A 17,416-nucleotide genomic window follows, 5' to 3' on the forward strand; every position below is an offset into this window, starting at 1 on the left:
GGGGCACCCATAGCTTCTCTGGACTTCCTGTTCTAGTAAATCATCGTGAAGAATTTCTTCTGAATACCTGATCTAAGCTTGTTGTTGTTTTCTGTTTTTGTTTTTTAAAGACCATTACCCCTTGTTCTATTACTACACTCCTTAATAAAAGAGTCGTCTCCCCAGGTGATGCAAGCCACTTTGCAGATACTGTTTTGTTGCTACTTGCACTGACATGATGCATCTCAAACAACAGTCCCAGAGAAGCAGTGGGGAGGTCTGGTTTGTGAGCGATAGTTGGTGAGCTCTGTGCCAGACAGCATGCCTACTGTAATAGCATGTCATTCAGAAGGGTTTTCTGTTGCTGTCCTGGAGGAACAACACTCCAGAATTAAACAGCTCTATCCCCCAGTTCTATATCCCAGCTGTTTGATGTTTCTTATTAGGATTTTTTTTTTAATTTAGAATTATAGAATCACCTAGGTTGGAAAACACCTCCAAGATCAAGTACGAATCTTTACTTAGCACTGCTAAGTCTTCTAATAACCATGTCCCTAAGCACCACATCTACCTCTATTTTGAATACCTCCAGGGATGGTGACTCAACCACTTCCCTGAGCAGCCTGTTCCAACACCTCACAACACTTTCAGTGAAGAAATTTTTCCTAATATCCAACCTAGACCTCCCCTAGTGCAACTTGAGGCCATTTCCTCTTGTTGCATCACTTCTTGCTTGGAAGAAGAGGCCAATACCCACCCTACTACAACCTTCTTTGAGATAATTGTAGAGAGTGATAAGGTCTCCCCGAGCCACTTTTTCTCTACAGCACCAGTTCCCTCAACGACTCCTCGCAAGACTTGTTCTCTAGACCCTTTACCAGCTCTGTTGCCCATCTGTGGACACACTCCAGCACCTCAATGTCCTTCTTGTAGTGAGGGGCCCAAAACTCAATGCAGTATTCAAGGTGCAGCCTCACCAGAGCTGAATACAGAGGGACGATCACTTCCATAGTCCTGCTGGCAACACTATTTCTGATACAAGCCAGGATGCTGTTGGCCTTCTTTGCAACCTGAGCACACTGCTGGCTCATATTTACCTGGCTATCAACCAATACCTCCAGATCGCTTTCTACCATGCAGCTTTCTAGCCGCTTTTCCCCCCGGCCTGTGGCATTGCATGGGGTTGTTGTACTCCTAGTGCAAGACCTGATTCCTTTTCTTGAGCTTTGAATATCAATCTGCCCTCTTCACTGAATTCCTTCAGATTGTTTTTTTTTTTTTTCTTGTCTGTTTGGCATAGATCACGTCAACCCTCTTTTTGTTGCCAGGGAGTTTATTTTTAAAGTCTAGTAACTCTGAGACACAACAAAATGCACACAGTGTGACTAAAATAGTTATAAGTGAAACTCCCTCTAGAGCCTTAACTAAAAATTTGGAAAACAATAAATTATACCTTGGTTTTTGGGAGGAGGGTAAAGACTAAGTCTCTCCCAAAGACAAACTGTAGCAGAGAGGGAAGCTCCCTCACCCTTCAGGAGTCCCTTCTTCTGGGCATTGTTTATCCTTCTCTTCCCAAGAAGAATCACCTTTTTAGGGTGGCTTTAGGTCTCCAACCCTGAATGATAAACCATATGTTCACCTTTTCTGAGTGAGGAAATGCTTCAGGCAATTACTCCTTTCCTTTTTTAGACTTCTGAATTTTTTCTTAAAAATAGCTGTTGATACAACTCTTAGTATAGCAAAGGGGGGGGGGCAGTAATATTCTCTTCTTATAATATCCCATATACCCCTGTCTGACTAGGCTTGAAAACTAACACAATAGTAATAATAAAAAAGTCCAGATCTCCAAATATGAGAGAATCTTATGTTTGCTTTGGCTGGCAAGAAAACACCCTAGTAGGCTGAGGAAAGGGAAGAAGTACTGCAATCCTGTCAAAAGTTGTGTTTGAAATAGTTGTCCCCTCCTCCCTTGCAGCTTGTATGTGCATTGAGGGCAGTAATTGTTGTTAGCCTTCCTGTTTGAATGATTGTTCCTGTTAAGGCACTTTGTGTTCCCTCATCTCTGGAATTGTATTTAATTTTTCCCAGTAAATTCTATGGTGAAACGATTGCTATCTCTTGGCAGAAGGGAGTACAATTGTTCTGTCCTATGGATGATATTAAAAGGCTTTATACCTTGAACAATGGAAAGGCTTGAACTAAAAATGACAGACCCTCTCATCTGTAAAACTATCATATCCTTTTGTTTTGTCCTGTGCCAATAAAATGCTCTGACTTCCTGTGGTAGTTGCTAGTACTACTTTTATACTCGTAGCTGTCTTGCTGTCAGTTGTCCAGGAATCTGCTGCAAAAAAATAGCTTTTGTCTTACTAGTGCAGTAATTGGTGGTAGTGTTCAGCTCAACTCCATAAAGAAAATGTACTCAGTTTATTCTGAATTCAAGACCTTTCTGTATTAGTGACTTATGCCCGAGTACCAGGGGTTTTGAGTCTGTGGTGTTAGTAGAACCAGAGCTGCAGTGTCCCAGGGTTGGATTTTGGTTTATTTATGAGCACATTGGTAATTGTGGTTAACACAACAGATCATCTTGTTGACTTCTTTTTTTGTAAAAAGAGAACATCTTTACCCAGTTCAGATGGGGTACTGGTCTAGTCTGAAACTTAAAACTCCTTTTGTCAGCGTAACAGCATCTGTACAAAACTTCCGATGTCAGTGCCATTGACCAGTGTAGTTCTTATGGGGCTGGATGGCAGAGCTTCAGGGCAAGACCTTGGCTTGGACTTCAGGCCTCTTCCTTGCAGCAGTCTTTCTGTGCTATTTAAATACAAACTTATTCATCATTGTAATATGTGCCTCTGTGTATATTAAAACAAACTTTGGATTTGCTACCTGTCTCTCATTCCAGATGAAGCTGCCAGTGTTATTCAATTTGGTAAATCAGCCAAGCGATCACCGGAGTCAACTCAAATTGGGCAGTATGGGAACGGCTTGAAATCGTAGGTATTAAAAGCTAGCTTCGTGAGATTATGGAGGTTAGAGATGAGATAGCAAACGTATTTTTTGCTTGGAGGTGTGTATCTTTTTACCAGAAAAACGCTTGGAGATGAAATCTAAAGAAAGATACCGTGTTTTGGTGTGCAGGAACTCTATGAACAGAATGAGTAGAGAAGCGTGTTCAAACTGATGACAATGTCTTCCATTATATTTAAGTGATTCAGGGGAATGGATCAGGTGGAAAAAATGAAAGCAGGAAAAAAAACGACCTTAATATGTCAATATCATACAAATAGTAAAATCAAAACAAAATAGTGCTGCAGCCTTTCTCTAGGAAGGTTGTCTGGTGGTGAGGCACTGGAACCGGTTGCCCAGAGAGATTGTGGATGCCCCATCCCTGGAGGTGTTCAAGACCAGGTTAGATGAGGTCCTGAGCAACCTGATCAGTGGGTGGCGTCCCTGCCTATGGCGGGGGGGTGGAACTAGATGATCCTTGAGGTCCCTTCCAACCTAGGCCATTCTATGATTCTATGAATTGCACAGAGATGAAGGGGAATGATGGTAGGAATGAGGGGAGGGGTGGGATTTAAGTGACAGATGAACAGAAGTAAATCTTGCTGATTGGAACAGATTTGATATGAAAGAGAAAAACCATTCACAACTGTAAAACCTGTTTGAGAAAGTTGGAGGACTTTTATAGATTACTCTGATTGTCTGTTCTGCCTTATGCTTCTGGTCTCCATGTGGTTTGTTGATGTATGTTCATCCTAGTGGGAGAATCTGTGTGATTCAATAGATATCTGGGGGAGAATAGAAATCAGGGTGGGTTGAAAGGGGTCTTGAGATATCATCAATCCATCTTCAGTGTAGGACAGATCTCAGATTCTACCTGTGCTCTTCCAGGGCAGAACTCTCACCTGTTCTTAAACTTGAGTGAGGGGCATACTATATTGCAGCTAGGAATTGCAGACTGAAGCCTAAATGTGCAAAGGAGATGTTTGCTATTACATTGGTCTAATCTAAAGAGAAATAAACCGACAGAACCCCTGATCCAGCTTTTGATGAAATGTTAATTTTTCTCTGTTGAGGGTTTTTGGAGGAGTTGGCTGATAGGATAAAAGAGAATATTGGGAAGGAAGGTCTTAATGGGAATATGAGAGTTAGGAGGAGGAGGACTGTCCTTTTTGTGATAGCTAGCTGATAAGTTGAATTGCTGAGTTGCTAATGTTCCTGTCACATTGGAAAATATATTGTCTCCCAGAAACTTGTCTACTGCTATTCATTTGTGTGTACAGCGAAATGAAGGCTGCATTCATTATCTCACTGACTTACATTTCTGCTCATATATTTGAAGGTTATTATCACATCTCACTGTTGTCAACTTTTTCAGATTTAGAAACAAAACCTTTGTTTTAAACTTTCTTCATAGTATGAGTTTGGAAAGCTCCATTTTGCACTTTTTAATTGTGATTAGTGTTAATCTTTTAGGGAAAGAATTTAGAGAGCTCCATTTCTTCCTGTGAAAATGTCCAGATTTAGATGTTTTTTTGGAAGGAATGATGGAGAGAGGGTAGCTGCTGTTTAAGCCTTTTTACCCATCTTAATCTGTTTTTGGTGTCTCATACTCGAACATAGTGGAATGAAAACATAACTTGGTCTGTTTTTAAAGAATTAGCGTAAATTGTGCTAATTTGCTGAAACGTATTGATCATCAAGTATAACATGCTGCCTGAAATCTGTCTCCAGGGGTTCCATGCGGATTGGGAAAGACTTTATCCTTTTCACAAAGAAAAACAACACCATGACTTGCCTTCTCTTGTCACGGACATTCCATGAGGAAGAAGGCATTGATGAGGTTTGTACATAAAATATTGTAACGAAGTAATATGGTGAATACTGTCTCATCTGAACTTCACCCAGCTCTTGAAGGAGAGAGTCTGTGTCAGTATGGATTTCCACTATGTTTTGTTCAGTGTATGGTTTTCTCTTGGGGATACACTGGTAGGGGATCTGCAAAGTCATGACTGATTTTTCCTTTTGGTTTTAAATCTGTTCAAGAGGTCTCTCTAAACTACTGTGGGTTTGTAGGGCTTAGTATCACTTGATGTTGCTTATGCTGAGCTCAGGCTATGTCCAGACTTTCTTGTGTTTTCCTTTCCCACAAAATCTGATTTTGAGATGTATTTAAATTTATTGTTCATATTTGATTATCTGTAGAGAATTAAAGGTATGATTGAAGATGCTCCCCATAGGTCAGAAACTCCAGATGCATCTCTTTGCATCTCTTTAAGTCATAAATCAGTATGGTTCTAACTATTGAGAACTTGTATATCTTTAACAGATAGTTCAGATACCATTCTGTATCTGAACTCTTAACACGGAAGTATTTTTGTGCTCATGTGCAAGTATTTTTAAGGCATAGCCAATAATGAGAAGTTATGTTTTCGCACTGGGATAGTATGTAAGGATTTTCCATTTTGATAGTGGAGGGAGCTGTACAGCAAAGCTGTTGAGGGAGCAGTGCTTGTTAGTGGCTAGCTAGCAGCAATGTAGTTCCCATAGTGCCTCTGGAGCTAGAAGTTTTGGTTTGAGCTTACTTCTAAAATAAGGAGAGGACTTGCTGTCCTTGATACACAGTTGCAGTCTGTAATTCTATCTTTGTTCATGTTCTAAACAACACAAAGCTAATCTTGTTAGAATCCTACCAAGAAGAAAAAATGAAATCAGAAAAATAAGCGAAGAACAATTCTTCAGTTCAAGAGAAGAGTTGAGCACAGAGGTTGATGCTTTTTTTTTTAAGAAGCAAAACTTGTGTTTTTTTTTTTTTTTACTGTTAGATGAAAGTTATTACAAGAGGTAAAAATGATGTTGGTTGTGTTAACATTGAGCAGCCAAAACCACACAGATTACTTTGAAATGGTTTCATATAAGACTAGATGTTCTAGAAAAGTAACTTGGAGGCTGGAAAAGAAAGGTCCTTGAGCATTTGACAGTTGTGCAAACCGCTGACAAGTTAGGAAGGGCTACTGCTCAACCTCGTTTCACGTAAATGGCTGACTGGAGTGGGTAGGTCTGAATTGCTCCTGGTGTAATGCTATTTGCAGGTCATTGTTCCACTGCCCACCTGGAATGCACAGAGCCGAGAGCCTGTGACTGACAACATGGAGAAGTTTGCTATTGAGACAGAGCTCATCTACAAGTATTCCCCTTTCAAATCAGAACAGCAAGTGATGGAGCAGTTCAATAAGATCCGTGGTGAGAAAGGTATGTATCTCTGGTGCTGGTCATGGGCAAGGAATTTGAGGGTTTGGGTGGGATTCACCTGATCAACTTCTTGCTTGCTTAGGCACCTTGGTGATCATATTTAACCTCAAGCTAATGGATAATGGAGAACCAGAGCTGGATGTGACTTCTGACCTCCAAGATATTCAGATGGCAGAAACACCCCCAGAGGGAACGTAAGTATGACTGATGTTACAGGCCCTTGGATTCTGATCTAACTATATTTTGGGGTTTAGCTATATGCTGTGTGCATATGTTTGTTTTCTTCAAAGCTTCTCTTTCTGTGGTGAGTAGGAGAATTTAGACGTTCTTTAGTTCTTCAGCAATTTGGAGTTCATGCATGTAAATAGCTCACAGATGTTATGCTTGTGTGTTTGTTGTGAATTTCTGCCTTGACTCGTCTCAGCTTAGTCAAAGCAGCAAACTCAATACCCTTCTTTAATTATCTGTATTAAGGGGAGGAAGCCCTCAGCTATAGGTTTAATTTTCTACAGTCAAAGATATTTTTGTCAGGATGGCAGCTGGTAATGACTCTGTGCCACTGTCAAACTGATGTTCAATTTGATTAAATGAACGGCAACAAAATATTCTGTGCAGGTCAGCCTCGTTGACCTGCACTGCGCATGCTGCTGAGCTTTCATGATTACCACTGATGAATGGAAGGAGCTGCTTCTTCCATGTGATGCTATTTCTGTGTTTGTTCAGTGCAGTTTCTGTTGGAGCATGCTCCTAACTAACTCAAGGGCAAGAGAATGCGATAGCAAGCGGGGCAGTTAGTGTTAAGTGGTCCAGTTCATAGATTTGACTTTTATTATCTAATTGTATTCAGAACAGCCTTTTCAAGCTACAGTAATGTGTACAGTAACAGCATTTATGGTAGTGTTTTGTAACAGAATTTAAAGTACACAGCTTGGTAGGAAATCACTGCAGAAGACAGGCTGAAAAAGTAAAAGAAGAACTTCATTTAATTTACCTGAAGGGTGATTAAAATGGAAAGAACCTCATTCTCTTTGTTGAGAGGTAGGTTATATCTTTGGCATGTTTTGGAGAAGATGCCTGTGAGATGACATGGTAACACAACTGAATGAGGTGTGAATCCTGCTGAATAGGTGCCAGGATATGTCACAGGATAGTGAAAAGTAGTGTGGGGAGGTGATTCTGTTGGTCATTTGGAACCTGGGTAGCAGTTTCTTGGGAAATAAGAATCTTACAAATGTTTTCAACAGAGAAACTTGTTCATTTGGTTTGGGTAGAGGACGAGACTATGACAGTAGTATGTGATGGCTGTTTTTTAAGCAGAGAATAATTAAGGGGAAAAATTGTGAAGGAAAGAGGAGGGACAAGGATGAGCACTCTGACAAATAAGACATTGGTTATTCGGGTGGTAAGTTGATGGGGTCATCTTTGAGGTATGTGGATATAATAGGGAGAATGTCTCCAGGTAGTCCTGCAGTGAAATGCTGAACAAACTGATTAATATCTGTAAACATCCATCTATTACAGAAAGCCTGAGCGCCGTTCCTTCCGTGCCTACGCTGCTGTGCTCTATATTGATCCTAGAATGAGGATATTCATAAACGGACACAAAGTACAAACCAAGCGACTTTCCTGCTGCTTGTACAAGCCAAGGTAAGTGTTAGACTGGAAGTCTGCATATGTGTGCAGGAGTTTCCTTACAGAAGAGGTTTAGCATTTTGCTCTCTGTGTGTATCCTGCATAACTCCATGTTAAAGCCACAGAAACAGATCACAAGATTATAGGATGTGGGGTTGACATCATGGAAAAACAGGAAGATAATGGAAAATCTAATGCTTTTGTAAATCAAAAGTAGCTTGTGCAATTTGTCTCCCTTTAAAAGTAAACACAGAATCATAGAATGGTTTGAGTTGGAAGGGACCTCAAAGACCACCTAGTTCCAACCCTCCTGCCATGTTCAGGGACGCCTCCTACTAGACCAGGTTGCTCAAAGCCCCATCCAACCTGGCCTTAAACTCTTCCAGGGATGGGGCATCCACAGCTTCTCTGGTCAACCTGTACCAGTTGCCTCACCATCCTCATAGTAAAGAATTTCTTCCAAATATCTAATTTAAACCTACCTTTTTTTTTTGCTTGTTTAAAACCATTACCCCTTGTGCTATCAGTACACTCCCTGACAAAGAGTTCCTCACCAGCTTCCTTGTAGGCCCCTTTTAGGTACTGGAAGGTTGCCATAAGGTTGCCCCAGACCCTTCTCTTCTCCAGGCTGAACAGCCCCAGCTCCCTCAGCCTGTCTTCATAGGAGAGGTGCTCCATCCCTCTGATCATCTGGCCTTTCTCTGGACTTGCTCCAACAGGTGCACGTCCTTCTTGTGCTAGGGGCCCCAGAGCTGAACACCCTACTCCAGGTTGGGGTCTCATGAGAGCAGAGCAGAGGGGGACAATCACTACCCTCACCCTGCTGGCCACGCTGCTTTTGATGCAGCCCAGGATATAGTTGGCTTTCTGGGCTGAAAGCACGCATTGCTGGCTCATGGTGAGCTTCCCGTCAACCAGCACCCCCAGGTCCTTCTCCTTAGGGCTGCTCTCAGTCCATTCTCCGCAATAACACCGGACCCAATACTGACCCCTGAGGAATGCCACTTGTCACTGGTTTCCAGCTGGACATTTTGCTGTTGACCGCAACTCTCTGAATGTGACCATCCAGCCAAGTTCCTTACCCACCAAGTGGTTCATCCATCAAATCCATGTCTCTTCAATTTAGAGACAAAGATGTCATGCAGGACAGTGTCAAATGCTTTGTACAAGTCTAGGCAGATGATATCAATTGCTCTTCTCTTATCCACCAGTGCTATCATCCCATCTATGGTGATTTGTGAGGTGTGATTTGCCCTTAGTGAAGCAATGTTGGCTGTTGCCTGTCAAGCTCATACTTACTCAGCTTCTTAAATTAAAATTTGGAAAGTGGTATCAAACTTCACAGAAGTCACAGGAGATTGCATCCCTTGCTCTCCCCTTGTCAAAATAGTCAGTCGTTTCATTTTCAGAGGCAGTCAATTTGGTACAGCATGACTTGACACTGTAAATCGTGGTTCGCTGGGTTGAGAGTATCTTGCATGTGCTACTTCATCAATTGCCACAGTCCAAAACAGTACTATGCAAGGGAAAGCAAAAGAGGGCACAAGTTTTTATCTCATCAGAGACCAGCTTCTTGCAAGACTCAAAGACAGGATGTCCTCACTACGTATTTTTTGCCAGCATTGTAATGACAATACTGGCATACCAACTCACTCCAGATGTTGATCTGCTTCAGTATCTTCTTTTTGCAAATGGTCAGTAGTCGATTCCTGAGGAGGGGTAAGACTGATTCAGTTCCATCCAAAGCCACTGGACTGTTTTCTGTTGAAAAGAGTCACTGTTTAGACAATTTAGGCATCAGCTATTCTGGATCCCTATCACCAATTCTGTACAATTCTCTCTCTGCTCTTCTTTTTTTTTTTTCATTTTTTTTCTTGGGAATAACATATTGCTATGTGGCAGCTGGAAAGACATTTACATTTAAAATACCCACTTCTGCAGTTCAGAAGCAAAGACTCCAAACAAGGCTGCCTTATAGAACACAGTGTAGATCTTTGTGGACATGGGGCAATTATAGCCTTTCTTGAAGAAAATGTCCAAACTGCTTTCTTCTTGTATCGTGCTCCTAATGCCAGGCATGGATTCCAGAAGCTGCATGTCCATTGGGATGACACATTAAAACTTTCATTGTGGGAGCCAGTACAGCCCTTCTGGTAGGCATCCACCTTATGCCATGGACAGGCTGTGAAAATTGATCTCTTACCTTCAGACACCTTAGTAGAGCCTATTTTCTCTCAGGTGGCTTGCTCTTGAGGGGCCTGCTTAAGGAAAAACAATAGATTAGTCTTTTCTTAGATTGTAGTTACTGTTTTTACATCTATTGGGGATTTTTATTTCTACCAACCTGCTGAAAAGGTGCTTGTGCCCTGGATTTTCCCTTTAGAGTTGAAGCCAGAGGTCATGGATCCCCATTTATTTACTGGGTTTTGAGTGTTCTGTAGTTTAACACTGCTTTCCTGAACTTACAAAATGACTCTGGTTTGTATAGGTGCACAAAGGGGGCGCATACCAATGTTAAGGCATTCCTTTAGAGTTCAGTTAATGCTGCAGTGCAGCTCTGTGCTTCAGCATAGCTGTTTGTTGTAGTGCTTGTCCAGTCTATGCCAGATTAGTATTGTACTTTTTTGGTCCAGCAAACAAATGTGTAGCAGGTAGTGAAGGTTCTCCTGGATGACAGCCCAAAGAGATGGTTTGCTGTGTGTTTATATGTAAGGGCTATTTGCTCATCTTTGGGGAAGAGTCATGATGCCTGATTGTTAATTTTATGTCCTGATTAAAGGCTAGTGAACTACTGTGTTGCAATGGCATTCATCCATTAGCATAAACACACATCTATCCATTTATATTCCTGGATTTATAAGAAAGTCCGTTATAAACCAGCTTGCCATGCAAAGAGCATTACTTGATGCTGATCTAAGGAGTGACTCCTGAGTGTAGTCTTTTTACATCCCTCTTGGTGAACTTCTGGCTAGGTGTTCTTCTGTTTGAAGTGATCATTTTATGCTTTACATCAGGTCTTGGTAGGTACAGCATTCTGCTTGCAAGATCTGCTTAGGAAGATTGTCTTCAGGAGGCAGTGTGTTCTCTCCTGTTTGTAGGATTGCAAGTCAGCTTGTCTTCATCTCTGAAGGAAAAGCATTTAACAGTGGCTTGTCTGCAGGTTAATTTTTTGGTGTTAGAGAACAAAGAATGGAGATTTGTCACCGGATTTAGCGTGTTTAAATGCCTTTACTGTGTAAATCCAGGTTTTACTGCCGTTACAGTGTTCTTCATCAGGAATAACAGCTTGTCTCTTGAGCAGGACACTTATTGTCCTTTTGTCACTGTTCTTTCTGGAAGCTATGTTTCTGTGGGTTGTATAGTCAATTACTAATACGACCTTACTGTTCAGGTGAAAGGATATCCAAGATATCCAGGATATCCAAGACCATGGAGGAAGTAGTTTCTCTTCCCAGAAGAGCTCCAGTTATCTTCTACCTTTTGCTAGAGATCAGTGAAAGGCTTAGAATCATAGAATCATAGAATATCCTGAGTTGGAAGGGACCCATAAGGATCATCAAGTTCAACTCCTGGCACCACACAGGTCTACCCAAAAGTTTAGACTGTGTGACTAAGTGCACAGTTCAATCGCTTCTTAAATTCAGACAGGCTTGGTGCAGTGACTCCTGGGGAGCCTGTTCCAGTGCGACCACCCTCTCAGTGAAGAACCTCTTCCTGATGTCCAGCCTAAACTTCCCCTGCCTCGGCTTAACACTGTTCCCATGGGTCCTATCACTGGTGATAACAGAGAATAGGTCACCTGCTTCTCCACTCCCCCTCGCGAGGAAGCTGTAGACTGCGATGAGGTCTCCCCTCAGCCTCCTCTTCTCCAGGCTGAACAGGCCAAGTGACCTCAGCCGCTCCTCGTACGTCTTCCCCTCTAGGCCCTTCACCATCTTCGTTGGCCTTCTCTGGACACTCTGCAACAGTTTAATGTCCTTTTTGTACTGTGGTGCCCACAACTGCACACAGTACTCGAGGTGAGGCCGCACCAGCATGGAGCAGAGCAGGACAACCACTTCCCTCGACCGACTAGCAATGCCGTGCTTGATGCACCCCAGGCTATGGTTGGCCCTCCTGGCTGCCAGGGCACACTGCTGGCTCATATTCAACTTGCTGTCAACCACAACCCCCAGATCCTTCTCTGCGGGGCTGCTCTCCAGCGTCTCATTGCCCAGTCTGTATGTATAGCCAGGGTTGCCCCACCCCAGGTGCAGGACCCAGCACTCGCTCTCATTAAATTTCACGCGGTTGGTGATTGCCCAGCTCTCCAATCTGTCCAGAGCTCTCTGCAAGGCCTTTCCACCCTCAGCCAAGTCTGCAACTCCTCCAAGTTCGGTGTCATCAGCAAATTTGCTCAAAACATCTTCTAGTCCTACATCCAAATCATTTATAAAAACATTGAAGAGGACTGGCCCTAAAATGGAGCCTTGAGGGACCCCACTAGTGACCATCCGCCAGCCTGATGTGGCCCCATTTACCACAACCCTTTGAGCCCTGCCCGTCAGCCAATTGCTCACCCATCACATGATGTTTTTGTTTAGCTGTTATGCTGGACATTTTGTCCAGTAGGATCCTATGGGAAACCATGTCAAAAGCTTCGCTGAAGCCCAAAAAGATCACATCAGCTGGTTTCCCTTGGTCGACTAGATGGGTGATCTTATCATAAAAGGAAATCAAATTTGTTAGGCAGGACCTACCCCTCATGAACCCAGGTGGGCTGGGACCAACTGGGACCAACTTCTCAAAACCTTTCGGGAGCCTGTAATGTCCAGGAGTCAGGAGCAGGCTGGTTTTGTGCAAATCATTCAGCAGCATTTGTAGGCATGATACCACAGTACCAGACTCCCTGGAAGCTGCTTTCATCTCTTAAAGGGTTACTTCATCTGCTTCCTCCCACAGTTGCTGTTGGAACTTGTTCAGCAGTGCAGGCTGTACAGCTAGAAGTAGGCAGGCAGTTTTGCATGTCAGTTTGTATGGAAGCCGTTCGAATGGCCAGTGATCACAGCAGACATCTGGTGTTGGTGGCTGCAGTAGTAGTGTGTGCTGTTTTGCTTTCTTTGGCTGTTACTGTGAACCAGGTGTTACTGAACCATGTGCAAGGAGTTTACTTTTATGAGGGCACTCTAGGATGATTGTAGAGAACCTTTTGAAGACGGCTGAATATGTTTTGCTATCATATCATCTGGATTTCTTGTCTATCGGTCTTACATATGTCTTTGCTAGATATGATGTTCCAGACCATTTAAATGTCGGCTTTCCTGGCTGTGGCCAAAGTCATTTGGCATTGGAAACTAAAGTGAAACATAATGGCTGGCTGGTTTCTTCTTTCTTGAAATGGTTAGTCTCTGGGACAGTTTATCTGGAACCAGATCTGAGTTCCAGTGGTCCTTGGTTTGCTTTTGGTATATTGAACACTCCTGCAGGCACCTGAAGCTCGTACGGGGAGTAGGACTAGGGAGGAGGGCATAGAGTTGGGATGACATCCTTCACTGCCTCTCTGGGTTGTTCCACAGCTGTGCTCTGTGTGTCCTGTTGGAAAGGTGAGGTGTACCTCACTTTCTAAAGCAGTCTGTCTGTGGTCATGCTCAGGTACTTCTCTGTCTTAAGAGCTGCGTGTGTTGAGATAATTCAGCTTCACCCTGTTCCCTCCCACCCAGCAAAGTAAGGCAGGATGTGGATGAGGTAATGTAATTACGCCAGCATGTTGAAGGTAGTTCTGGTTTTGAGAGTATGTTCTGACTCTTTGCTTCAGGTAGCTTAAATTACCTTTTAAGTGGATTTGAAGAGACTGTGCCACACAAAACCTTATCTGCATCTCCTGGTTATTGGGTGATTTTCTGGAAGAGTTAGTGTGCGTCTGCTTTATCTGCAATGAGGAGGTCCTTATGAGTAGCAGCGAAGGAGTTTACTAGATGCAGAAATGTATTTAAGTGGACTGTGCTTGTGTTTTGAGTTTACTGGATTTGAGAATAAAGGATTTCTGTTAGACTGTTTCTGACATCTGAGCACATAGGTGCTAACCCACAAAAACATATATAACCAATCTTTTTCATCTGTGCAAGGTGATTTCTCATGGATCTTGATAGACTATATTTCACTTGGGGGAATCTTATCTCATTGGGACTTAAATGTGCTTCTTCCTACTTTAATGAGCTGGTCAATCAAGCTCTAAGTCCTTACATTTTCCCATATGTAAAAACAGCATTTTTGTGGCTTTTACTTTTGGCTAAATGCTGGAGAGTTTTTTTTTTTTTTTTTTTTCCCCTCCATAAAAATGTATTTTAGACAGGATTTTCCTTTGGATACTTCCAAAACCTTATGTCCAAGGTGGCTTGAGTTCTTGCAGGCTCTGATCATCCTTGGTGTCATCTCTTTCCCCAGTTATACATCTCTACGTAGAAGTGACGCATACTCATGAGCTTTTGCCTCTTTTACTCTGCAATAGTCATAGTTAGATTGCAATCTGCATTTGGCATTTTATGCTACAGGGAAGGTAAAACAAGTCACTGCAAATCAAACACACTTTACAAGGTTGTGAGTCACATGTGTAGCATATGGTAATGTCCTGAAATTTTGAAGCTGCAGCTTGAAGCTGTGTTCATACAATTCCTATACTACTTAAAGGCTTTGAGCTAGCCCTGCTTAGAGACGTGAACTGTGAAACTGCATGTGTAGATGGCCATTTGCAGGAGAAAGGAAGGGGTGTTTATGTAGAATGGGAGGTTTTGGAGAAGTTTTATAAATATGTTCCGTCCTCTTTTTCACTTCTGAACTTGTTCCCCTTAACCTGGGGATTTCTTCCAAGAATATGGCATATGTTGCACCTCCACTGGATAATGTAGAAGGGGGTATTGTGGTTGCAGCTACAGCTAAAACATCTCTGACTTAAAGGCATGTCCTAAGTACTCCCCAAAATGCGCAGTTACTGATATGTAAACTTCCTTCATTTATTCAGTCTGTTGAAAAAAGTAGAGTAGAATGTGAAGATCTTATTCTCCAGGAATACAGTGATGAAATCTTGGTTTGACCTTACTGCTGAGATTGCTAATTAAGTTTTGATCATCACAGGATGTACAAATATACTTCAAATCGTTTCAAGACCCGTGCAGAGCAAGAGGTGAAGAAAGCAGAGCATATGGCAAGGATAGGTGAGTCTTTGGGTTCTGCATGCACATCCTGATTTTGCTGTAGCAAAAGAAAGGAATAAAAGAGGCTATTTTGCTGGATATGACCTGGATTGCTTGTTTCTGTGATCACGGTGGTTGCTCAGGCAGTTAGTTATTACAGTGATTACAGGCAATTGAGACTTGCTTCCATGCAATGGAGGAAATTTACATAATTCCCTAATACCACTTCCTATAGGGAATACAGGTACAGAATAACCCTTTAAATGCACAGCTCTCTGCTTGCTCCACCTGAAGCCTCGCCTACTTGTTATCCCATTGTTCTGCTCTCGCCTTTTTGCATATCTTTAGCTTTTTAGTTCTCTTCTCCCTCTGTTTCTTTCTTCTAGAGGCAATTGTTCGAACACAGATTTTTATTCTCTCACCTGATATATAGTGATTGATCTGGGTGTTGATTTTTTTTTTCTTGCTTCAAGACTACCTTTTGTGCATTTAGTCTGCCCTTCTTATTATGTCTTGTCCTCAGGAGAAACCAGATTTGACAGTATTGGACATTCAGGATATAGAAATAACATAAACATGTATATAGCGTGTATCTTTGTTAAATTTCATAAATTTAGCATACAAATCAGTCATCCCAACCCATGTTGGGGAAAACCCATAGTGAACAAGGAATCTTGAACTTGTACGACATGTTAACCTATGTTTTCTGGTTTCTTAAATAAACTTGATGTTGCAGTGACCTCTCCCTTCATAAGAGCTGCTCTAGGTACATTACATGGGATCAGATCAGATATGGATCGCTGTCAGAAAATGACAGTGCCACATTCAACCTCTGTAGCCATAAAGGGCAGTGCAATTTTGACAATGCCAAAAGCAATAAAAGGAAATTATGTAAATTGCTGTGTTTCCTCTTCTTCCTTTTTTCCTTCTACAGTCTGACATGAAAGACTGGCAATTATAGGGTTTAAGCAATTTATCCTGTGCCTCAGTCCTCATAGATGAATTTATTTTTTAGTTTGCGTCCTATAGACAATGCAGGTGTTCAGCATACACTTGTGTTCTGTTCAGAAAGGTACAAGTATCGTGATTTGGTAAGATTTCTTTTTTGCAGCAGTCCATGAGGCCGTCATGTTGTTTAAAAAGTCATCTTTCGAGTCTTGACAGTGAAGAATGTTGCCATTCAGTGTCCCAGTGCCAAGAACGGATACCATTACTGAAACGGCTATTGGCATGTAAATGTAAGCTTCATCACCAGAGCTAGCTCCCTGTCCCCAATAGTGAGGTGGGTGCTGAACAAAGGGCTTTGAACATGGTGGTGAAAGCTCAAGGCAGACATCAGATTATGTAATCAGTTCTTACGGAAAACAAAGCTTTCAGGACTAAAACATTCTTGTAGCATTCACCTCAGCTTCAATGGCATAGATCTTGTTTCTTTGCTTTTAGGAAAATCAGTTTCATCTATAGTGTACTATTTAATACATAGTGCTCTTTTTCTGCTGCTGATAGAGAAGACTAATTTCTCCTTATTTTCAGCATATGATTTCTCTGAGGATGCACACCACTCTTAACAGGGATCTTCACTAGGGAAAGATTTATGTTTTTCTCTTTCTTAACTAGAGGTGCATTGTGAGAAATAGCGGGTCCCAGCTGAGCTAACCCCTGATTTCAGTGTGCCGTGGCTGCCTATTAGGGATGCATTGGAATCCATCATACTGTAGATCTCTACTAAGGGACTGATAAGACTTTGATAAATAACTACTGCCCCCTTCCACAAAACCTACCAAAACTAACCAAACAACAAAAATATATAAATAAAGGCAACTATGATTGTTAATGACATGGCTTTAGGAATTGGTATCCCAAAAGAATCATAGACCAGGAGTGAGACGTGCTTGTATTTTAGATGAGGGAAAAACACTCCTTATTCCCTGAGAATCAACTTTTCCTGCTTCTTGTGATAAGCTATAGCATCCAGATCTCTTAGTGAGCAGAAGGACCTCTTCAGCTGTTCCAGAACACAAGTACCATGCCTGGTAAAGATCGTTACAAAAGGCTGTCAGCTGCTTTCTCTGCATTTCTGAGTGGAGATTAAGTACTGCATTGAGACATCTAGGTATTGCCATTGCCTAGTTTCAAGAAATCATTTTACGAAGTTTGAAAAGCAACCAAACAGAAAAGGTAAAGAGTTATGCAGGTACCCAATACTTAGTCATTGAGCTATATTCCACACTTAGTATTACTCTAGAGTATTTTAGAGTGTTCAGTGAGTTGACTGGCAGTAACATTGGTGTGCTGTTCCATGTCTGTTGTCCCCTTGATGGACACGAATGCCAATTCTAGCTTCTACATGCTTTTCTGTCAGGCTTAGGACATGTGTT

The 17,416-nt window shown here is 42.0% G+C and overlaps 1 protein-coding gene across 4 annotated transcripts in view; it reads left to right on the plus strand.

The window, feature by feature from the left end:
- Positions 1-17,416, plus strand: part of MORC2 (MORC family CW-type zinc finger 2) — a 51,341-nt gene that overhangs the window by 12,265 nt on the left and 21,660 nt on the right. For 3 of the 4 annotated variants that reach the window (XR_013940376.1, XM_080559622.1, XM_080559623.1), the window contains exons 5-10: positions 2,885-2,975; positions 4,720-4,828; positions 6,078-6,237; positions 6,320-6,431; positions 7,759-7,884; positions 14,980-15,059. Coding sequence is in view for 3 of the 4 variants with exons in the window: in XM_080559622.1 (XP_080415748.1) it covers positions 2,885-2,975; positions 4,720-4,828; positions 6,078-6,237; positions 6,320-6,431; positions 7,759-7,884; positions 14,980-15,059 (678 nt within the window). In the remaining variant the exon portion in view is untranslated. Of the gene's footprint in view, positions 1-2,884; positions 2,980-4,719; positions 4,829-6,077; positions 6,238-6,319; positions 6,432-7,758; positions 7,885-14,979; positions 15,060-17,416 lie in introns of those variants that run through there. The other variant, XM_080559624.1, reaches the window with a different exon arrangement.

This window comes from Anser brachyrhynchus, assembly GCF_964034855.1.
Source record: "Anser brachyrhynchus genome assembly, chromosome: 17".
Classification (NCBI taxonomy): domain Eukaryota; kingdom Metazoa; phylum Chordata; class Aves; order Anseriformes; family Anatidae; genus Anser; species Anser brachyrhynchus.